At 46.6% G+C, this 23,724-nt stretch overlaps 4 protein-coding genes across 5 annotated transcripts; 1 reads left to right on the plus strand and 3 right to left on the minus strand.

Moving 5' to 3' along the window:
* Window positions 1–491: 491 nt before the first annotated feature.
* Window positions 492–6,256, plus strand: LOC125550199 (5-methyltetrahydropteroyltriglutamate--homocysteine methyltransferase 1). Its single transcript, XM_048713141.2, has 14 exons — window positions 492–613; window positions 1,846–2,199; window positions 2,299–2,386; window positions 2,848–2,975; window positions 3,059–3,250; window positions 3,352–3,554; window positions 3,879–4,042; window positions 4,159–4,239; window positions 4,324–4,490; window positions 4,628–4,733; window positions 4,915–5,165; window positions 5,269–5,341; window positions 5,430–5,558; window positions 5,649–6,256. Exons 2-14 carry the CDS (start codon window positions 1,850–1,852, stop codon window positions 6,015–6,017), a joined length of 2,301 nt encoding a protein of 766 aa, XP_048569098.2. The 5' UTR covers window positions 492–613; window positions 1,846–1,849; the 3' UTR covers window positions 6,018–6,256.
* Window positions 6,257–6,276: 20 nt separating this feature from the next.
* Window positions 6,277–7,513, minus strand: LOC125550200 (uncharacterized). Its single transcript, XM_048713142.2, has 2 exons — window positions 7,065–7,513; window positions 6,277–6,970 (listed from the first exon to the last, which is right to left on the minus strand). Exons 1-2 carry the CDS (start codon window positions 7,180–7,182, stop codon window positions 6,366–6,368), a joined length of 723 nt encoding a protein of 240 aa, XP_048569099.2. The 5' UTR covers window positions 7,183–7,513; the 3' UTR covers window positions 6,277–6,365.
* A 3,332-nt stretch (window positions 7,514–10,845) lies between these two features.
* LOC125553374 (uncharacterized) lies at window positions 10,846–12,249 on the minus strand. The gene is made up of 2 exons (XM_048717165.2): window positions 12,044–12,249; window positions 10,846–11,960 (listed from the first exon to the last, which is right to left on the minus strand). Exons 1-2 carry the CDS (start codon window positions 12,138–12,140, stop codon window positions 11,095–11,097), a joined length of 963 nt encoding a protein of 320 aa, XP_048573122.1. The 5' UTR covers window positions 12,141–12,249; the 3' UTR covers window positions 10,846–11,094.
* Window positions 12,250–13,007: 758 nt separating this feature from the next.
* On the minus strand, window positions 13,008–15,791 carry LOC125550198 (DnaJ/Hsp40 cysteine-rich domain superfamily protein). 2 transcript variants are annotated; one of them, XM_048713139.2, is made up of 3 exons: window positions 15,519–15,791; window positions 13,469–13,739; window positions 13,008–13,378 (listed from the first exon to the last, which is right to left on the minus strand). In XM_048713139.2, the coding sequence occupies exons 1-3, from the start codon at window positions 15,639–15,641 to the stop codon at window positions 13,320–13,322; spliced, it is 453 nt and encodes a 150-aa protein (XP_048569096.1). In that variant the 5' UTR covers window positions 15,642–15,791; the 3' UTR covers window positions 13,008–13,319. The 2 variants fall into 2 exon arrangements, with proteins under 2 accessions (XP_048569096.1, XP_048569097.1); XM_048713140.2 differs by having other exon boundaries at window positions 13,469–13,730; window positions 15,519–15,788.
* Between the last annotated feature and the right edge of the window lie 7,933 nt (window positions 15,792–23,724).

Below are 23,724 nucleotides of genomic sequence, written 5' to 3' on the forward strand. Positions count from 1 at the left end.
CATAGGGTGTCTGAAAATCTGATTCCGTTAGTCGATTCATCAGGGGATGACGCGGCCACGATATCGTCGATGGAGGAAAGTTAGAGGTTGACGTGTTTAGATGCCGCACGAGAGAGGAGGGGGGTCGCCGGCGGCAGAGATCGTGTCGGGGTTTAGAGGGGTGGTCGGAGCGGAGCAGCGCGACGGAGGGGGGCGGCGAAGGCATGCATGTCGAAGATGAAATATCTGAAACAAGCTAGAGGCTGAGGCCGTCGGATCTGAATATCGCGCGGCCCAAAAAATCAACCGACGACAGACATGCGTCCCTAGAAAAAATAAAATAAATTAGAAGTTTTGATGGATGGGCAGTGCCTTTGCTAGTAGTAACAACTTTGAATCACTCAACAACAACATGTTAGTACACTAACAGAGATTAGTTGAGAGGGATCTCACCTCTCTCACCAGATCCCAACGTATGCACCGTACCTACCCCCCCCCCCCCCCCCCCCCCTGCTTACACATTATAAATAAACCCCCCCAAACCCCCCAATTCCCCGTGCCCACCGCCATCCTCCTCCTCTCCCCCTATCGTCTTCCTCCCCATCTCCGGCGCCGCTCCGCGACTCCTCCAAGGGTAAGCCGCCTCGCCGCCGCCCCCCCTCCCCTCCCCTTCCCTCCCGCATGCGTCCGACCCAATGCTCGCGCGCGCGCGCAAGCGCGGCCGCGAAATCCCCCGCGCCGTCCGCCTGACGCCGTCGTGCCGCGCCGCGCCGTAGTGTAAGCTCGTCGCGTCCCCGATGCCTCCCCGCCCCGCCAGCGGCATCGGGCGTTTGGTTTTCTGATGAGGTTCGGGCTTAAACCCGAACTGAATTTCGGTTGGGCGCGGCCGCCCCGGCCACCCGGATCCGCCACCTGCATGGCGGTGGCTGCTCGGTGTCAGATCCGAGCCTCTCGGCCGCGCCCTCGGTGGATCTGAGGTCGTTGCGGTGGTTAGGTTCCTGGCATCAGATCTGCTGTGCCTCCTAGTTACGATCTGAGATTGCATTGGCTGTGTACTGTATCTGTAGAGCGACTGTCAGGGAGTGAGTGCTGGTTTTATGTGCTGATTGTTATTATCATTTCTAATGATCAATTTGTTTCCTCGGCCGTTCTAACCCGTCGGCCAATTTAATTTGCCTCCAGTTCTGTCCAATTATGCATATCCGTAGTACCAGGACATTTTCTGATCAGCGTTGTTACTATTTTATTTCACATATAAATCCTGTGTTTAACTTGAACTCTGCATGTCCTCCTCGTCCTAAGACGTTTTGATCCCAGACATCCGTTCCCCTGAATGTTATGTTGTTTGTAGTAGTATATGATGATGCTTTCATGCCTGAGAGGGACCCTGCTTTCTTTCCGGCTGATTTTAGCTGTCCTGTACCCACACCATGGGAGTTGGCTGGATCCTAAATGGAGGCCTTTAGTGCGTGTTGCCTGCCTTCATGGCACGGCTAAACATTCCCAGTATAAAGAAACATCCTGGCTTAGCCAAAGGTATTTCTTAAGCTTCTTAATTCTTACTGAAGGAGCCCATGCCACAGTAATAATTAAAAAAATTGTGTACATGGAAAGCACGAAGAAGATCGAGTACTGATTTGGTTTGGAAAACTATGCTGTGATAATTTTGGATCCCTTGCCTGTTAGCTTTTATATATATATATATATATATATTGCTGTATGTGCATTAATTGGATTTTTATTTTGGATCCCCGTCTGTTAGGTTGAAGAAATATATATTTTGCTATATGTGCAAAGTATTTTGTAAAGTTCCTTACCAACCAATGTTCCTGCAGATTAACTGATTTTAATTTTTTGATGGTGTAGAAAGATGGCGTCCCACATTGTTGGATACCCTCGCATGGGCCCCAAGAGGGAGCTCAAGTTTGCGTTGGAGTCTTTCTGGGATGGCAAGAGCAGCGCTGAGGATTTGGAGAAGGTTGCCGCCGACCTCAGGGCCAGCATCTGGAAGCAGATGTCAGAGGCTGGGATTAAGTACATTCCCAGCAACACCTTCTCATACTATGACCAGGTGCTTGACACAACGGCCATGCTTGGTGCCGTCCCGGACCGCTACTCATGGACTGGCGGAGAGATTGGTCACAGCACCTACTTCTCAATGGCCAGGGGCAATGCCACTGTCCCTGCTATGGAGATGACCAAGTGGTTTGACACCAACTAGTAAGTCAATCTGCATCTCTTTAATGGTGATCAGAGGTGAAATTTTTTGAGGGCATTGGTCATACAATTTTGCTTACTGGCTTTGTTACTCTCTTGCAGCCACTTCATTGTACCTGAATTGAGCCCTGCAACCAAGTTCTCATATGCTTCACACAAGGCTGTCTCTGAATACAAGGAGGCAAAGGCGGTATGTTCCTTCACCCACAGCATTGTCTCAGCCTCCTTTTCATAGTAGTTTCCTTGCACATGATTTGGTAGTAAAAAATATCTTCTGACCTCTACTAGTACTATTTTGTGCTAGCTATCTAAATCTGATCCCACAGTGCTAGTTTTTATGTCTTGCTTTGCTAGTTACATGTTTTTTGGTTAAAGTAGAGCCTTTAACCACATCTGGATGAGACCCAATATCTTAGCAATCCAATACTGCAAAACGCTGACTAGTTGATTTTGTAACCTATACCTGGAGTTGAAATTTATAGTTCTGGAACAAGCATATTTTTTTCTGTCGTCCACAGAATAATGCATTACCATTTGCATACCTAACTGAATATAGAAATTCATTTCAAGGACCTGAATATAGAAATTCATTTGCCATGCTATTTGTCTTCACAAAATGATGCCTGCATGCTTACATGTTCTTCCATGCAGCTCGGGGTTGACACTGTTCCAGTGCTTGTTGGACCTGTCTCATACTTGCTGCTCTCCAAGGCAGCGAAGGGTGTGGAGAAATCATTCTCTCTTCTTTCACTTCTTGATAGCATTCTTCCCATCTACAAGTAAGCATCGGCTGACACAACCAACTCCTTTTCTTTTAACTTGAATCTTCAGTTGATAATGTCATTTGTTATATAAATTGCAGGGAAGTTGTGGCTGAGCTGAAGGCAGCTGGTGCTTCATGGATTCAGTTTGATGAGCCCACCCTTGTTAAGGACCTTGCTGCTCACGAATTGGCCGCGTTCTCTTCAGCATATGCTGAACTCGAATCGTCCCTCTCTGGATTGAATGTGCTTATTGAGACATACTTTGCCGATGTTCCTGCTGAATCTTACAAGTACGTTTCTCCAGTGCTAATCAATTCTACTCAGCCGTTTGTGTGTTTCAAGTTGTTCTATTAAAACAGTAAAACAGCAACTAATTCTTTTGTAACCACAGGACCCTCACATCATTGAGTGGCGTGACTGCCTATGGTTTTGATCTTGTTCGTGGAACTAAGACACTTGAACTTATCAAGAGCGCTGGTATCCCATCTGGGAAGTACTTATTTGCTGGTGTTGTAGATGGAAGGAACATCTGGGCTGATGATCTTGCTGCATCTCTCAGCACTCTCCAGTCTCTTGAGGCTGTTGTTGGCAAGGGTAAGCAGTAAACAATATATTTATTATTTACCATCTCCAGGTCACAGTTTAGGACGTTTTCAACATTGACAGTTCTTTAGGTGTAACTTTGACCATCAGTTCCTATGAAAATATGTTGCTTCAAATAAAACCAAGTATTGATTATAAACATATATCTCATGATATTGATGTTGGTATTTGTTCTATACTGATAGCTGTGATCAAACCTTAAAATGTTCCATTAATACATATTCTAAAACGACCTACAGTGTGACTCAGAGGTGGTATCTGTTATCCATTGTCATTGCTTTCTGTATTAAAGCAATTGTGAATACTTTCTTGCAGACAAGCTTGTGGTGTCCACTTCCTGCTCTCTGATGCACACTGCTGTTGATCTTGTGAACGAGACTAAGCTTGACAGTGAGATCAAGTCATGGCTCGCATTTGCTGCCCAAAAGGTGGTTGAGGTGAATGCACTTGGCAAGGCTTTGGCTGGTCTCAAGGATGAGGTATGCCATTCTTTCTTTTCTCTCTCTCATTATAGCCTGATGCTTCCTTGCACCACTTTAATTGCAACTCCTAACTACCTTTACTGACATTTAATGTTGAATATTGTCAAATACAGGCCTACTTTGCCGCCAATGCCGCTGCTCAGGCCTCAAGGAGGTCGTCACCCAGAGTGAACAACGAGGAGGTTCAGAAGGCTGTAAGTTCACTGAAGTTTGGTCATATACACACACATTAAGAGTTCGCACATGCCAATTATTAACAGGAAGTACATTTCTTACAGGCGGCTGCTTTGAAGGGCTCTGACCACCGCCGTGCTACCCCTGTTTCTGCTAGACTGGACGCTCAGCAGAAGAAGCTCAACCTTCCTATCCTCCCAACTACAACAATCGGTTCATTCCCTCAGACAATGGACCTCAGGAGGGTCCGCCGTGAGTACAAGGCGAAGAAGTGAGTGCCTCTAGATGGACTCTTTCATGTGATATTTCCTGTGATTTTAATTGAAAATTTGTGTCACTGCAGGATCTCTGAGTAGACCTTTCTTGTAATATTTCCTGCATTTTTATTGAATATTTGTGTCACTGCAGGATCTCTGAGGAGGAGTATGTCAGTGCTATCAAGGAAGAAATTAGCAAGGTTGTCAAGATCCAAGAGGAGCTTGACATCGATGTGCTCGTCCATGGAGAGCCTGAGGTGAGCGACGCTAATTAATATTGTTTATTGCAGACTCATTTGCAAGATGTTTGGACGTTTTGAAATGAAGCTATATCTGTTTATGGATCTTTGAAATAGGATTTTGCTTAAGCACATCGTATTTGTTCTCTGGCAACTTAGTGTATGTACATTTTTTGACAAATTTCTATGTACGTTTCAGAGAAATGACATGGTTGAGTACTTTGGCGAGCAATTATCTGGTTTTGCATTTACTGCCAATGGATGGGTGCAATCCTATGGATCACGTTGCGTGAAGCCACCGATCATCTATGGTGATGTCAGCCGCCCCAACCCCATGACAGTCTTCTGGTCCAAGATGGCTCAGGACATGACCCCTCGCCCAATGAAGGGAATGTTGACTGGCCCTGTCACAATCCTCAACTGGTCATTTGTGAGGAACGACCAACCAAGGTTGATACTGCTCCCTAGCTTCTTACAGCTGTTTTGATTTGACGGCCTTCACGTGGAGCTGTTTTAACTGCTACTAATCGGTACGCCACTTCTTGGTATACAGGTTTGAGACATGCTACCAGATTGCTCTTGCCATTAAAAAGGAGGTTGAGGATCTCGAAGCTGGTGGTATTCAGGTTTGTATATAAGCTTTAGCTGTCTTGTTACCATATCATTACTATGTCCGCGTGGCATGTGTAACAAATACGCTTCGGTCATCTACAGGTGATCCAGATCGATGAGGCTGCTCTAAGAGAGGGTCTGCCACTTCGCAAGTCGGAGCATGCTTTCTACTTGGACTGGGCTGTCCACTCATTCAGAATCACCAACTGCGGTGTGCAAGATACCACTCAGGTAATCTACTTGGAATGCCATGAAGGTATTCAGAAAATCTTTGTTACCATCATCATCCATCCCTTACGAGACTTTTTGTTTCCTGGGCAGATTCACACTCACATGTGCTACTCCAACTTCAACGATATCATCCACTCCATCATCAACATGGACGCCGACGTCATCACCATTGAGAACTCCCGCTCCGACGAGAAGCTCCTGTCGGTCTTCCGTGAGGGCGTGACCTACGGAGCCGGCATTGGCCCAGGCGTCTACGACATCCACTCCCCCAGGATCCCTTCCACGGAGGAGATTGCCGACCGCGTCAACAAGATGCTCGCGGTGCTCGACACCAACATCCTGTGGGTGAACCCTGACTGCGGCCTCAAGACCCGCAAGTACACGGAGGTGAAGCCCGCCCTGACCAACATGGTTGCTGCGGCCAAGCTCATCCGCACCCAGCTCGCCAGCACAAAGTGAGGAGCCACGGAAGCGAGCAGCCTGATACTACTGCCTATTGTTTTGTGGGGACAGAGCGCCAAATGATCCACATTTGTTTCGAATAATCCGATTCTTTATCGTACCGCCGGTGTTCCGCTAGGCTAGTCTTGCTACGGTAAACTGTTATGTGTTGACATGTTGTATCTATGTTTGGTGGCTGTGCGGTCTTGAGCTTGTGTCTCGTTGCGGTTATAAAGGGAGTTGAAAATTGTTGTGCATCTCTCAGTTCCTCCTTGATTTCCACAAGTTGTCTGCTTATTTGTGAATCTGTTCTCAGATGACAGTTAGGCAGGCAGGGTACAGAAATTGTAGTCTTTTACACATGATTCAGAGTAGCAGCGTTGCGTACAGTGCACCAACCCCTACCACCGCAAGGACGATAACAATGAAGCCAACAGCATGCAGAGGCGTGAGCTTCTCCCACCACCTCTTGTCATCATCACCACCATCGGTTCTTGGTGCATCTGGTGTGGCAATCTCCTCCTCCTCCTGTATCTGAATCCTGGTCTCCTTAGGCACCATATTATTCTTCTCTTCAGCCTTGTTCTTCTCTGCGTCCTCTTGTGCGCTCCAGAAGCTGCCATTGCTGCTGCTGCCCGACGAGCCATCGCCTTTCCGCTCTCCGTGAGGCGGGGGCAGAGCGCCTCCAGGCTGCTGCTCCTTCTGCGTGGCCATGGACGACGGTGGTGGCGGCGGTGGCGGACCTGGGTGTGGTGATAGTGGTGATCCCTTGGGCAGGATGACGTAGAGCACGGCCTGGTCCTTGTCCATCACGGCCCTGATGCCGCCGGCACGGACGCTCCTAGGCACCGGGAACGACTTGAGAAACTTCGCCCATCGCGCGCCGCGGCCGTCGCCGACGGGGCGCTCGCCGGCCACCTTGAGCTTCCGGCTGGTGTTGTAGAGCACCTTGAGCTCCTCCTTCATGAACCCTGCGACCAAGGCAAGACAGACATCTTCAGAAGACACGCAAGTCACGGGCCCACAACGCAGCAGCAGTGAAGGAAGACGCGGTGAGACGCGCACCTGAGACGTCGACGACGAGGGTGTCGGCGTCGGCCGCGCGCGCCCACTCGCACCGGGGCTCGACGGCCGTGTACACGCGGTGGCGCAGCGCCGGCGCCGAGGCGGCGGCGGCCTGCATGGCCAAACTGTTGATGATAGACGTACAGGGACGCTACTGCTCTCGGATCTTTCAGCGACAAGGATTGGTTAGGGGTGCATTATATGGAAGATGACACGATATAACTATGCGGCCGTGATGGTTGTCGCTAGGCAACTCCTTCCTTTGCTTGCGCTGCTCTCGGATGTTTTGCTTTGGTCGCAAGGTGCAACGCATATGCACTCATTCGATGCAGGGAGAGCAAGGATGCAGGTAAATTTGTTAATAGAAGCGCACCAGTCAGCCAGGTTGTTACCACGCAGCAGAGTTGATAAATTTATTGATAGCGTAGATAAAAGAAGGTGCTGTAAGAAGTTTCAGAGTCATGCACACATTGAAGATTAAAGAGATTATAAGATAGTTGAGAGAAACAATTTATTATGTCACAACATTCACACATTTCAGTAGCAACTTCACTCACTTTTCACCCCGCAAAAAAAAAAAAACTTTACTCACTTTCCTGAGACAAGTGATGTTTTCGATAAAGAAAATACAAACGAACCCAAAAGCATGCATGTTTCATTTTCACCTTCATCCATGGACATCTTTATTTACGAAGAAATGTAGTTATATATATATTCTAGATTAAACCAAATTCTCACAATCATTCTCGGCCGGTCCGCACCGATAAGCACACCCACACATTGATTAAACACTGTTACAAACTACTCTAATCTTGTCAATATAAAGAATGAGGGCATGTTTCGGACTACTCCGCTACCTAAAATACAGCTCCGCTATAGGAAACACAAGTCAAACGGGTAGCTCCATGAGATACCACTCGGAAGAAACTATAATATGGGGTACAACTTCCTGTTTTTTGTGAAGCTCTTCAGGGGGTGCTTCGAAAACTCTAGAAGCTGGAGTTGGGGAAAATTACCCACCACCGACACCAGTACGTGAATACCCCTTCGTTTCTCCCCACGTCATCCAATCAAATAGATCTTTTTCATCAAATTTCCCATTTTTTGAAGTTGAAGCTTGCTGGAAGCCAAACATGATAAAGTCCTTTTTGGTGGAGCTGCAACTCATGTATGAAACTGCTTCGAAGAGGATTTGGTGGCATGAAGATGATTTTGACGGTGCGGAGCAGTCCCAAACATGCCCTGAGTGTCCTTCCGTCAAGTCCACAAGTGTAGATTATCCATGGTGGCGGCGGTCCTACGACATAGGGTGCACTGATGTGCTGTTTTGGAGTGGTTGCTCCTGTGTTGACCAGCCGACAGTGGCTCGATGGCTGGTAGTGCTCCAGTACACTGGGATCAAAGATGCCGGGGAAGCAACCCCGGGATGATCCCGCTGACTTTTTTTCTCCGCCGGCTTTGGGTGTTGGTCCGTAGCAGCGACATGATGTTGTGGATCAACATGGCAATGCGGCAACGATCACGCTTGGGGGTGGTTGGGGACAACCATGGCATAATGTGGTGTTGTGGTGGTCTGCTGGCCATGGCGGTGGATATTGGCAGTGGTGAGTTGCATGTGACACATTCCTATCGTGCCTAGGATGGATGGCCTGACATGATGATGCAATGGCATAGGGTTTGGTGAATTCCAAGTCCCAAGTGAAAGCCAAGCACTAATCCTGGTCGATGCAGGCGACAACAACGTCCTAGGCTGTCGTTACCCTCTTTGGATGCCTCGTCAAGGAACCCCTTCACCTCCCTCAGCATTTGGATCTTGAGCTTTCCGGGTGGAAACCCGAGTTTCACCTTTGGTCGGAGGCGACAACATTTCCATCGCCCCCCCCATGGCGGCGTCACCTTGGAGGTTCGGTTTTATCTGACATCGGTGGCTTGTATCATCATGTAGTTTCATCTTGGCTAGGCATGTGCGTGGCCTTGGGGCCGATGTGGAGTCGGAGCGACAGTCCAGAGAGCGCCTCGGTGTTGTTGATGTCGGGTTTGATTGCGTGCATGGTAGATTCATTGGCTCGTGTGGTGCATGTCCTCGGGGCCAACTTTTGTTTCTTAGGTTTGTATGCCAAAGCGGCGGCTCCAAATCGTGTGGTAGGATGTCAACTCTGCCAGCTTCGGTGGTAGAGTTGTTGACTGGTTTGGGGCGGTCATCTTCTCTTTTGGAACCTCCGAACAAGGGGAGGTTTCTTCTTAGTTGTTTCCCTTATGGAAGGTTCCATGACATCCCAACATATTTTCCACCAAAATATTTTTTCCCAAATAATGCCCCAAATTTCCTAATTCTGGAGGTCCTTAGACAAAGCGGGCAAGCAATCGCGATAAAATTCAGAAAATCCTAGCTCTATGGTGCAAAAACAATAAGTAAAACTTGATACACATTGCACTCATCAATCTCCCACAACCAATCCTTATCCCCTTCGAGTGCCTACTCGGGCTAACGAGGCACAGGCAGGGGCATAGCCAGTGAGGGGCGAGCTAGGGCCATGGCAAACTTGTTCCTGAAAACAATCATATATTGCTAGTTCAAAGTGCTCTAAATTTGTATGTTCAGCCTCCCTCAACATTTTTTCTCTTTCATTGCCCCCCCCCCTCCTTGTAAGATTCCTGGCTCTGTCCCTGGGCACGGGACCCTGCTGTCCCTAGGCACTCATCTACTGCCTCCCTCCGTTCGTAAATATAACTCTTTTAAGATATTCCGCTAAGGGACTACATATGGATGTATATAGACATATTTTAGAGCATAGGTTCACTCATTTTGCTCCGTATATAGTCCCTTATTGAAATCTCTAAAAATACTTATGTTTAGGAACGAAGAGAATAGGTGATATGGTCGGGTGACTGCAAAGTACCCTCCTTCCACTAGGCACCCTTACTCACCGACATGGTCATGTCCAGGCCTTTCATCCTAGAATACTCGATCTGAACCCCAAATGAGCTTTCCATTGTTAGTTATGGAGAAGAAAGCAGCAACATGTAGAAAATGATGGAGGAAAGCACATGAACATAAGAAAGAATGGAGGAACCTCTGTCCCAAAGAGCTGAAATGCTCGCCTTGCTCCTCTAACTTCTGTCCCAAATCTGCCGAATTGAACCACCACTCACCACAGTCAGGCATGGAATCAACGAGAGCAACGGCGAGACCCTGGCCCCCTTCCCGCACATGTAGGTTTCTTGGCGATGCGAATTCCTCCCTTTTTACATTAGTGTGAATCCCATTCTAATTGATGGGGATTACGATTATCATCAAAGGTTTGTGAAAATAACAGGATTGCCTATTTGTTAGTCGCCTGGATTTCTTTTTTCATGCACGTCACTTTTTTCTTCACTACTTGTTGCTAGTTTTTGCTCTACAGATGCAAACTTACACAAGCATTTTCAATGTTAAGTCTAATGTGCACCTACTTTCTCAGTAAAAGCTAATCAAGTACGCAAATGTTCTCCCATACACGCTAGTGTTATTGAACGTACTCTCTTCATTTTTATTTACTTTGCATATTAGCTTTGCATCGAGCCAAACTTTGTAAAGTATGGTCAAGTTTATGCAAAAGATTGTTGACATTTGCATTACCGAATTAATACCATTAGAACCATCATTCAATATACTTTGATACCACATATATTTGTTATTCTGAAAGTTTAAATTTGCAGTCTGCATGCGCAAAGAGTTATCAAGTCATACACATACATGCTTGTAGAACAAATTAACCTCGACGCGATCAAGAACTTATACTAGAAAGTTAAAGGCTTGTGCATAACATTTTATTTCATCAAGTTTGATCAACCAACCATGTCTCTGTAATCTGTAACAAACCACGATACACACACATATATACTTGCATTTTTTTCGCGGGAATATATACTTCCATTTTTCTTCAGAGCCTCCATTCGCGACCACCTTCCCACACGTATGAACTTTCACTCACTCTCACGCTTCAGATACTTCGCACCACCTGGCACCTGCTGCCCGATCGATCACAGTTCACATCTCGTCGCCGTAGCTCCCCGCTCCGGCATCCCCGCCGCCGGAGGCAGCGGCGCTGAGGTTGCGCCACACGTACACCGTGATCCCGACGAGCACCAGCGCCGCCACGGCCACGTTCAGCAGCAGCCCGCGGTTGGCGGGCGCGGCCCTCCTCCGCCGCGCCATGTCCATCATCCTCTCCGTCTCCTTGTCCGCCTCCGCCATCTTCCTGTCCTCCTCCATCTTCCCTCTCGCCTCCCTCTCCATCCTCCGCTTCTCCTCCTCCTCGGCCGCCATGGCCTCCTCTTGCGGCTTCTTGGCCTCCTCCCTCACCCACTCCCCCGTCGGCTTCGGGAAGGCGGGCAGCTCGGGCCTCGCGGTGGCAGCGGCTCCGTTGTGCCTCTTCGGGGACTCCGGCTCCGGCACGGGTGGCGCGGGCCTTACCGGCGCGGGAATGTCCGCTGGCTTCCGGGCCAGCGAGGGCCTGCGGTCAGCGAAGGGATTCTGGGAAGGGACGACGGGGGGCGGCGCCGTGGCGGCCGGCCTGGCGGGCTCGGGGAGCGCCGGCGGCGGCTTCTGGGACGGCGCCGCGTAGGGCCTCCTGGGCTCGGGCTTGGGGGTCGCCGGCGCGGGCGCCGGCATCGGCATCACCGGGGGCACCGGCGCGGCCTGCTGCTGCGGGGGCGAAGGGTGCTTCTTGGGGAGCGTAATGGTGAGCGCCTCGTTCTCGAACTTGGCGCGGATGCCGTCGACGTTGCAGTCGGAGGGGAGCTGCAGGTCCTTCTGGAAGCGGCTCCACCTGCCGCCCTCCACCGGCCGCTCGCCGCGCGTGCGCAGGTGGCCGTGGTTGTCCACCAGCACCCTGATCTCCTCCCTCTTGAACCCTGCAGCAGCCAAGAACCCATCACCCATCACACACCCGCCATTGTTTGCTCGACTAACCATACGATGTGAGTTGCATGCATGCCTGGGACGATGATCTTGACGAAGCTGGCGTCGGCGGAGTGGCTCCACTCGACGACGGGGGTGTACTCCTCGTAGGTGCGGTTGATGGCCCGGTCCATGGCTGCTGCCGGCACCTCCTTCTCGACCTCCCAAACAACAAACCCGATGAACGAACGGATGCTTGCGGTGATGGTGGTGGTGGAGAGTGATGCCGGTCGCCTTTTGCCGTGGAGATGCATATATAGTCAGGAGCCATGAGAGGAAGAGGAGGAGGGGGAAGAATAGATTCTTGGAAGAAGGATCGGACATGGCTTGGCTTGGCGGACAAGTGATGTTTTTCTCCATCGACTGGTGTTTCTCCCGGCGTCGGCGACGGCGACGCAAACCCCCAGCAAAGTGAAGTATTATTCCTTGCTTGGTTTTCGGCCGGGGTGTGGGGGGAAGAAAATCCATGTCCATGTGGATTTGCAGCAGAGGTTGGCCCAAGCCTCAAGGGAAGTATATTGGGTGGGGTTTTGCTCTTTTTCTTTCTTGATTGATTGATGAGTCATGAGTGTATAATAGGGTAGGTATTATTTAGGACCATGCGCGCGATTCGATCCGCTATTCGAACTTTTCAAATTTTGATATGCCTGTCTTTGAATCGGCGAATTCGCGGATTTTTCAAATGTCTGCTTGCATATGAGTGGTTTCTCTGTTATTCAGGTGATCTTTGGGTTCTTGAGATTCTAGCTTGTCAATTTGGTCGGGTTCTTGAGGTTGATTCTAATTTGTGAATCTCGTCGAATTGCGATCATTCATCCTAGACAATGGCAATGTACCCATATTTGCACAAAGTTTTTGCTTGATGCTACAGCTTAGCAAGTAGGTGATGTGTGTCTGCTGCTCTTGTTTCACTGTTGCATAAAGCGCTTTATCTGATTCAGCAAAAAAAAAAGAGACAGCATATGCATCAACGAGCACGCATGTCAAACAGTTGGGATCAGTGAAGTGTCACAACTGAAACAATTTTTGATACAAAAGCAAAACAATGTCGCACGACTCTACCACAAGTAGACTCAAGGTACAATACCCGACTCAGCATCAAACTTTAGTACAGTGAAATTGTTCGCAGTATGCTCTGAATATCTTTGCTTGTCAGAAACCCCGACCATCGTTCAACTATGAATCGTCAGTAAAAATGCATACAGATTACTGCTGAGATGATGGTTCCCAGCCGATGATGGACGCACACCAAGAGGATGCTACTCCACACTTGAATTTCATTGTCTTGTTTGTGAAAAACATCAACAAACAATTCAGGTGTGCCCGCGACCTCCGCACGTGGAGCACATAATGCTTCCAGTTCCTCCACAGCCTACAGCAATCGCGCAACAAACCATGTATCATCCATATAGCGGCACACAGGTCACTGCAGAAATCAGAGATGGATGTCAAGCTTGTTTACCTAGGCATCTGACTTTTACGATGATTCCTTGGCTCTCCATTATAGAGTCGACGTACAAGCCTGAACCAGCGCAGGTTGCGCACAGCACAGCACCTTTAGTTTCGCAGCGCACGCATGGGGGGTTCTTCCCAACCTCCTTCTTTTCCAAATCTAGACCAGCTGGTTTCCCAATATTCTCCTCTGGAACAGCTTTGTCGTAGCAGAACAGTGCTTCCAGGCTACTCTTGCTTCTTTGCAGGTCATTAATTGCACTTGCCCTGATCTGCATTGGCTACAAAATTTGTAAATATCTTAACATGAACTGCTACTATCAAATGGATGTCACTTAGCTAGTCAGGCCGCATCACACAACAGAACAGGGACAAATGAAGAGGAAAATCAACACACTAGCTAGTCAGGCCACATCACAAAACAGAACAGATACGAATGAAGTAGAGGAAAATCAACACACTTAGCTAGTGAGGCCACGTCATGCAACAGAACCAAGACGAGTGAAGTAAGAGGAATGCAACTATCAAATGAACTGCTACTATCAAATGGATGTCACTTAGCTAGTCAGGTCATATCATGCAACAGAACAGAGACGAATGAAGTAAGTGGGAAATCAACACACTTAGCTAGTCAGGCCACATCATGCAACAGGACCGAGACGAATGAAGTAAGAGGAAAATCAACCCCCATATGGAAGTAAGAGGCTGAGAGCTATTAATCCAACTTCCTGGCTCCAGTAAGTAGATTGTTAATAGACTGATGCTGGAATGGAGGACACTCACTATGAATATTTAACCAACAGAGCTGGGTGGAATTATCTAGAAAAGGATGCTGTTGTTGTTGCTCTCCCAGTGTTTTCAATGCTCACTATTACAGGTAACAAGGTCTGGGTAGGGAGAAGACAAGAAGTTAAGCAGTATTCGGTACCGTACAGGACGACAAAATGGGTACAGATTAGTCTGGCATAATAACAACACATTGACTTCCAAACCGCGGATAATATATTAGATCCTTTAAAGAGAAGGTTGCATCCTATATATACTTACGCACCAACAACTAATGTTGGTTGCCACTGAATGATACTTACATCCTGGATACACTTGTTTGTCTATAAGAGAAACTTCCGTAAACAGGAAATTGGCTAGGTGGAAATGGGCCATGCTCACAAGGCATTCTAGTTTTTGCCTCACACCCAAAAGCAGACGTGATTCCATTTTCACCTGTATAATTCCAGATCTATCTCTGTTACTAACTCACCCACATTGTCCTGTTTTCAATGCTACAACCTACTTATCACTCTGACCAGAATAGCCCTGATATTTCATAGTATTGCATATGTGCATAAGATTCTATCATTAAAGGGAACAGACGCTTGCTCCTGCTTTCGTCAATATGATTTGACAACGCTCGACCAATTGACAAACAAACATAGTTATTTGAATAAGCACCAGACACATAGCTCATGCTCATAACTTGGTATCAAAACAGCTTCGATTGATTCTCGTTCTATCCTGTCCACACACATACAAAGATCATTTCGTAGGGGCGCAAACTGCATAGGCACCAATTTTTCTTGGCAACCAGGGCCAGCACGTAAGGCAGCAGTTCTTTCTTGGCATTTTAACCATTCCGGAAAGTGCAGCGCATATGATGGAATGCACTAACTCCTAGCCTATTCGAATTCGACCATGGTCACTGTAAAAGCTTACTCGTGCAGTCGTGCTCACTTCTGTAACTTGGCCTCATTATCACAGGCTACAAATTCAGAATCGCCCCCTTCCTTAGAGTATACTCCTACTAGCTAAGTGCTAAACCTATGGAACATACAAGCCCTGCCTACCTTCCTCACCCTCCTTTCCACTAAGAAATCAGTGAAAAATTAGGGAGCAGAAGCTCAACAGAATGCACCAAATCGTCAGAATTCCAGCCACCTCCACAAGCAGCTGCCTCCCGAAGCAGCAACCGGGAGGGGAGCTTGGGGCCTACACGCTTAACGTCCCCCGCAACCCACAAGATAGGGGAGGAGGGAAGCACCGAGGGTATGGAGAGGGCGCCGCACCTTGGCGGAGACCGCGCGGGACGCGGGCCGGGCCGAAGGGAGCAGCCGTCGCAGGGGCCCTCCGCCGCGGTGGAGAGGCGCTGTCGTCGAGGGCGGCGGGCGGAGCCTGGCTGAGACCTCCATCGGCAGGCACGCGCTCCGGTTGGTGGGAAATTTTCACCCTCGCCTCGCCTCCGTCGCCGTCGCCAGCGGGGGGTGGGGGAGAAGAAGAGGAGGCGGAGCTCCTCGGATTGTTCGTCGGCTTCCCCAGATTTCCAAAGCCGAGCTTCGGTTTCGTCGCCCGGACACAAACCTGACCAAATGGGCCGGACTGGCACCGCCCGGCCCGGCCCGACCCGGCTAGGCACACTAACTACCCGGGCCGGCACGTGTGCTGGCCTCCCTGGCCCAGTCACGGCACTACAATTAAATGGGCCGGCCTATCGGCACATTTAGCCATCAACCCACATATTATTCGGTCTATTGGCTTATAAAAAAATGAGTCGTGCCATGCCGGCGTGTGCCAAGCCTCTGGACACAGGCACGGCCCTAGGCACCACGTGCCGTGCATGACCCTATTAACCATGTGCCGTGCCATAACTATTGGTTATACCTCTATCAATATCCCTCACAATTAGTTTTTAGACCGATGCAATTATGAAATTTTGGAGCAACACATCCTTAGCCAGAGACGATGCTTCTTCCTGGCATGCCATTGCTTCAAGCGTGACAACATTAGTGACCCCTTGAACAACTAGGGAAGAGCTACCGAGATATAAACCTGCATCATCACGGCAAACTGCTGCGGTCGACCTTCTCAATCCCGACCTTGATATGTTAGCATCGACATGTATTTTTGCAAAACTCTACAGTGGTGCCCTTGGTCTTGCTACTACCGCCCTTGCTTTAGTTGGTGCTTTCACAACTTTCTATGCAGTTATACCGAGCTCTGATATGAACCTCTTTATGTATTCATGAGTAGCCGCAGGACCATGATAGACCTCCTCATGTATCATTGTTCTCCTTGCCCACAACGCCACCGATAGCTTGACAAACGCCTGATGTGATAGCGTGTCACATCATCGAGAATTGCCAATGTTTGGCGCTTGGTTCCATACTTTTGCAAAGGTGCTCTTCCACTTCACCACCCACAAGAGCCCATATGCACTGTGACGCCCCCGATTTGACCGTACACTAATCATGCACGCAAATGTGTACGATCAAGATCAAGGACTCACGGGAAGATATCACAACACAACTCTACAAATAAAATAAGTCATACAAGCATCATATTACAAGCCAGGGGCCTCGAGGGCTCGAATACAAGAGCTCGATCATAGACGAGTCAGCGGAAGCAACAAAATCTGAGTACAGACATAAGTTAAACAAGTTTGCCTTAAGAAGGCTAGCACAAGTTGGTATCAGAGCCGACTGCCTGTAGGAATCCCCTTTCCACACTCCTTGGCCGAAGTCGAGTCTAGACTTTACAAAACTTTTACTAACATGGCTGTGTGGCCCACGGGCCCACGTCGCCATTGGGTGATACTAGGATCTTTTATTTCTCGTCTATACTCTGGGACTCTAATCTCTCTTCTACTCGGGTTAAATGGTTTTGCTAACTCCAACTCTAGGTTCTCGTAAATACTTTCTCCCGGAGAGCCCCTTCATTCCAGATGATGGCCTACTTCACCAGATGATTCCGAAGATACTCTTCGATATTCTCTCGAGACTTTGTGCCCACCACTCTTGCTATTCCCGACCACTGATAAATCCTTATGGATAACTACTTACACTGGCCACTCATACAATCATTCCCAGTCGATCTTGTTATTACAAGGTACTCCGAGAATCCTTTGAGCTTACTGCCTTGCTGTTCTTTGTCACCTGAATACCCCTACGGATAATTCTCGCACTTATCAAGTATCCGCTCATTTCCCGTTGTTCATGTGTTTCGCCAAAGACTTCAAAATATCATTCGATCTTCCGAAAATCCCGAGCAGCCTATTGCTCTTGAAATTCTTGCTTGCTTGCATTATGGTTAATCCCATAAGTATAGTAATCTTATTGGCAGCCTTTGTCACTATCATTTTGGGTACATTGATTCAATATGTTGCGAATGCTCGCAATCCTCCATCAGATCCTAGAGTTCATCCTTTCGTCTCATACATTGTCTTAAACATGAGCTGGATCTCGACCAATCAAATTTTTGTTGATTTTGCCCCTAAGTATATTGAACTTATCCATCCTTGATCGGAGCGTCTGCTTCTGATCCTTCGCTTTGAAAATCATAATTCCTTTGTATTTGAGCTATGAGTTAGTCAGATGTTTCTATAATCTGATATCCTTGCATTCTTCTTCCTCTAGTTGAGTACCGATGCTCACATCAGATCCCTTGTGGACCACCAGATCCTTTGTTGCATTTTATCCGACAGCGTCCTTCATATTCAATAAGCCTGTGAGCTTTTCCTCGGATACATAATGCCTTTGGTAAATTGTATCCTCTGCTTTCTCAAGCATGCTCTACTATTGAGCTTGTGTTATTATTCTTGAAATTTGTGGTATATACTCCTAAGATGCCCCGATGGGTTGAACCTATGCCTTCCCCAAATGGTATGAACCCGAAAGTTTTCGCGAGTCATACTCTTCTGTTGTTTCCCCAGATAAAATTTCTACACTACAGCCTCATCAAATGCGAGAAGTAAAATGAAAGGTTATGCATTGAAGAAGTGGGAGTCGACCTTGAGCCTTTGCGTTCGTGCCCATGGACCCGATGTGGAACTTTTCATCGAAGCTTCTTGTAAATGATAATAATCCCCTTGTTATAAGTTCGTCCTGTATCTATGTTTGGTCCTTTGCAATCATGGTTCCGACCATATTTTCTCCTTAATACCATTTCTCGGACAAGTTGAAGTACTTGTCTTGTGCAGATCATTGCACCTGTCCAACCTTTACTTTGATCTACTGTCGAGTATTACACTATGATATCTTGATAATGTCATGGGACTACATAACTTCTTATGGGTTCTTCATTAACTATTATTTTTCACCGATTCCAATTTTTCTGGGTTTTGGGTTGTCGTCAACCGAGAACACCGATATGTGAACCGATTCCGCATTCCGGTTCGATAACCCTAATTAATTTTCGTTGCTTATGAGTTTAATAATCCTTAAAGTCATTCCTAGCCTGATCGGCTATACCATTATTGGGCTAATTTTTAACTGTGCTACCTGGTCTTCAAGGGATCCGCAGCTCCACACAAGGCGCTTGCTTGGTTCCATAGTTGTGTGAAGTATTGTGTGAGCTTCTACGAATACTATTACTGTCTTGGGTAAACGATAAACTAAAAATGCTAGTAAAAAGGATTTAAATATGTCTACTAAATAACTAAATAAAGTAAAAAAACAAGAGCTTAAAATGTAAATGGTGTTTCCTGCAATGATAATGTGAAGTTGAAACGAAGCAACACCAGACACAGCTATGTCACTTTATGCGGACTCAAATAAAATGTCACTTTGTGTGAGACAGCATATTTTTAGGAGAGAATTCCTTAGTTGGTCCTTTCTTAAATTTTGATTCCTTTTTTGGCCTAAAAAACATCCTTTTTTCTTTTTTGACACTCAAACTTTATTTTGTTCCCTATGTGCCATTTCCGTTAGTTTTGACAAGTAACGGTGTTAAGTTTGACCTAGAAAGACCGTTTTACCCCTTGTGTAGAATGTGACCTGACTATTTACATGCAAACGCAGAGGTAATGTGATATTTTTTGTTCGCCCAAAAAAAGTGATATATTTTGTTGTAGTTCAATAATTAAAAAATAGTACTATATATATAAAAAATAGTACTCGTTGTAGAAAAAAGAATAGTTACTACCCATGTGTACACGATTAAATCATCGTTACATCGTCACGGCAACTCGTGGGCGGCTCTGGCCGTGGCGATGTACTGCCTGAGCGTGCCGACGAGCATGAGCATGGCGAAGATCTGGTGGCTGTACTGGTCGATGTAACTTGTAAGTCGAACTGTTCGAAGTGACGTTTTTATTTCTCTTTCGGGTCAGAAAAAAAAGAACAATGTGCATGAGACATGCACGAAAACACGTGTGCAATCAGATCACAGGGATCTCCTAGCTGTATTCGATTCTGTATACATTACGTGTCCATGCAGGATTTTAATTGCTCTCTGTCCAGTATGCCGTCCCTATACTAACTGCTAAAACTCCAAAGCCTTCACAAACATCGCGGAGCCCGAGCGCTGTGACGTAGAACCCAGCACCGCTGGTGTACACGAGCTCATGGCAGCAGCGTACACGAGCCCATGGCTGCCTCCAGCAACACAGGAGCGGCGCTACCTCTCTTTCCATTTTTGTTGACAAACTATTGTCAAGGGCAAAATTGTCTTTGCACGTGCCAGTTAACACTACTGGATGGAAAAATGTATGAAAGTGTCAAATAGGGAACAAAATTTAAGCCAAGGTCCAAATAAGGAAGATTTTGTTTTCTAGGCCAAATAGGGAACCATATTTGAAGAAAGGGCCAAATAAGGAATTCTCTCTATTTTTAGGGTAAAGCTAAATTTTATGAATCATATTCCACACGAAGTGGGACACAGATTGGATCATGGAGATCAATCAACCGCATATGCTGCCATGATTAAGAGAACTTGAAATTTTAGGTAAACCTATCTGCATCAATATTTGATGCACGACCTTCATAAATGAAGTTACAGTTGAACAACGTTGCCCTTTAGTTGATCTCACGAATGATGCAACCATAACTACTGGTTATACCGCTATTAATATCCCTCACAATTTGTTTTTAGTCTGATGCAATTATGAAATTTTGGAGCAGCACATCCTTAGCTAGAGACAATGTTTCTTCCTGGCATGCCATTTTCTTCAAAAGTGACAACATCAGTGACCCCTTGAACAACTAGGGAAGATATACCGAGGTATAAACATGCATCATCATGACAAACTGTTGCGCCCGGTCCTCTCGGTCCCGACCTTGCTATGCTAGCATCGACATGTATTTTTGTAAAGCCCTGCAGCGGTGCCCTGGGTCTTGCTACAATCGCCCTTTGCTTTAGTTGGTGCTTAGACAGCTTTCTACGTAGTTATATCAAGCTCCGATATGAACCTCTTTTATGAATTCATGAGTAGCTGCAGGACTGTGAACATGTGATCATACTGCCCACAACGTCACCGATAGCTTGACAAACGCATCATGTGATAGCGTGTCCCATCATCGAGAATAACCACTATTTTGGCGCTTGGTTCCATAGTTTTGCAAAGGTGCTATGCCAGTTCACCATCCACAAGATCCCATACACACCTTGTCATTGTGTATTCAAGCAACACATGTCTCTAGGAATCCGCAGCTCCACACCCGGCGCAGGCTCTAGTCGTTTACATTTTTTTGTGCGCCCTAATGTTCTCGGTTGGTATCGAATGCTTAGCTAATCTCCACAGGAACATGCGTATTTTACCTGGAATTGGTTTGTTTCATAACAATTTCCATGATGATGAATATCCATGGATGCTTGAAGATCCACATGAACATCTAACCAAGCTTCGCGTCTCATCATTTTCGTTGCAATCATCATCTTGTATGCCGACCCGACCGTGAAGCAGCCGCTTTTTCAAAGCTCCACACCCAACTATCTTCACCTCCCTCGTGCAAAGAGGAATGCTAAGAATGGCCAGGACATCAATATGCAGGAAGACTTTAGTGAGCCGCTCAGGATCCCATCTAGTCGATGTGTTATGATGAACTAGACGACACCCTGCGCGTTGCTGCGGAAATATATGCTAAAAAATAGCAATATCATAAAATAATATTTCTTCAAATATATGTTCAAATAACAAACATTCTTGAGGAAACCTATGTTTAGGCAAAACTTGAAGCACAAATATTGATATTTCTTAAAATCATGGTTAGTAGTAAAACATTTTACCACATGACAATACAAAAAGTAAACTGCCATAGATAATTAGATATCACAATCCATTACATTTTGTATTAAATATATGGATAAACAGTCCTTCGTCGGAAAAGAAGTGGTATCAACAAATGGTCATACTGTACATAGATCAAAATGTGGCTGCACACAAAACAGAAACTACGATTAATTTAACGCATCCTAGTAACACAAAGAAGTGTTCTAATGTTAGAGCAATAAAGTAGTCAACATGTATGGGAAAAGCACGATTTGTTTTTCATATGAGCACGCACACTAAAATCTTGTATGGAAATTATTCTTGTCGTCCCTCTCATCGTTCCTCTTACTAAGAGAGCTGCTAGACGGAAACAAACGTCAGCAAGAAGTGTGTCTCTTTCTCAAACTATCAGCAAAAATCATCTCAGCATAACAACCATTTATTCCTGATTCCTATAAGGGAAGAACAAATATGTGGTAAAGATAAAGACTTTGGTGATCCTACAAAAATAAATTTAACAGTAGTAAATGCAAACATACCAATGAATGACAAATCAATGTTTCTCGATCCTTTATGTAGAATTCTTTCCTCAGTTGTTGATTCAGGTTGTACCGAACAAAAGGAAATCTACATAGAAGTATACAGGGCGTAAGAATATATATCATATACTTGTAATAACATGGAAACCGAAATGAAAATGTTACAAAACTATACATGCAAACAGAGCCTGATTGAAAAAGTCATGAACAACCAGAACCTGATCCAAAAATACCCCAGCAAAAGTATTGAAGGACAAAAAATAGAGCTGCCAATAGTAGTACTCAGCAACATCTAAAACTGAAATCAATTCTCCCCAAAAATTACGTAATAACAATAGCATAATAGGCACCAAAATTTGAAAGTAAATCACATCAATGTTGTAAGTAGGGATAATTGAGTGCAGAGGAGGTGCAACAAATAACTGAGGGTAGCTGACCGCCATAAGAAAAGGGGCACCTTCTGGTTGCTTGCGATGGCGCTTCAGATATCCATCAGCACTGGAGCTCGCTGCTACTCATACCGCGGGCGTGCTACAACTATCAAATCCACCGCGGACGGATTGATCTACGTTTATCAGCATGCCGTTACTCAATCCCACCCATGGGGCATGGCTCCCTGCTAACGTAACCAAATCAAATCAGCATACCTTAATCACTATCAAATCCAACTATACGAATATGACTGTAATCAGATTAGCTGGTGGGTTAAGAAAAAATGGAAAATCTGAAGGTAGAAGGATGAGTAGCAGAGGCATGACCATCATGTGTTGAAATACCTGTCCGCTGTCTCCACCCAGCTGTTTTTCTCCTAGTCCGAAAGGAAGCCGACACGGGATCCACCAGTTCCCAACCAACGTTGGAGTTGCTTCGCCTGAATAGAGAAAGGAGGACGAAAGCCGCCAACTGAACGATGCTACAGGGTGCCACAGTGATTCCCGCTGAATGGAACAGAGAGAAAGAGGGAAAACAGCACCACCGCCGCCATGTCGACGACACTACAGGAGTACAGGGCACCAGAGTGGTCTGCACCGGGAACGGAACTACAATCGGCAGATGCGCCGAAGACCGGCGGTCGTGCTACGCAGAGAGATCGCTTTTTTCTATATAGCCGCCCCGATGGTCCTTTATATATATATATATATATATATAGAGAGAGAGAGAGAGAGAGAGAGAGGGAGAGAGAGAGAGAGACTGTTGGGCTTTTTAGTGAGACCATCGGGATTCTTTGTTCTGTTTGTGAATCACAAGACCATTGGGCTTCGGTGGGTCATTTAAGTACGGAAGTAGAGGGACGCCGCGACCACATGTGTAAACGTTAACATATACTGGTTAAAAGGTTGTCTAAAAAATGATTAAAAGCAAGAATAATTGCTGATGTGACAGGTTGATGAGGTGGATAGCTTGCATGTTAAGAGAAATAAGATAGTGGGGATCGACTATTTAGGTATTATAGATTTAGAAACTAAAACCAGTGGGTAAGCTGATTGGCACCTGAAGGGGGACGAGACTTGCCTGCTCCCCTCCCGTGTGCCCATACGTGCTCCCGCATAAGGCCCGGCCCCACCCCTTAAAATCAGGGGGAGGGGGGAGATGATTAGATTAGAAAGAAAAAAGAAAAAAAGACACCCGTTGGATGAGGTGGGAGTACGGATGGGAGCACGGAAAGGGAGCAGGCAAGCCGGATCCCCTGAAGGGCCGCATCATAACACCCCTTAGGATCAGGTTATCACACCAGACGTGAGTTGAGGATAC

The sequence above is a fragment of the Triticum urartu genome, chromosome 4A, assembly GCF_056163025.1.
Source record: "Triticum urartu cultivar PI428250 chromosome 4A, HENAU_Tu73, whole genome shotgun sequence".
Lineage (NCBI taxonomy): Eukaryota > Viridiplantae > Streptophyta > Magnoliopsida > Poales > Poaceae > Triticum > Triticum urartu.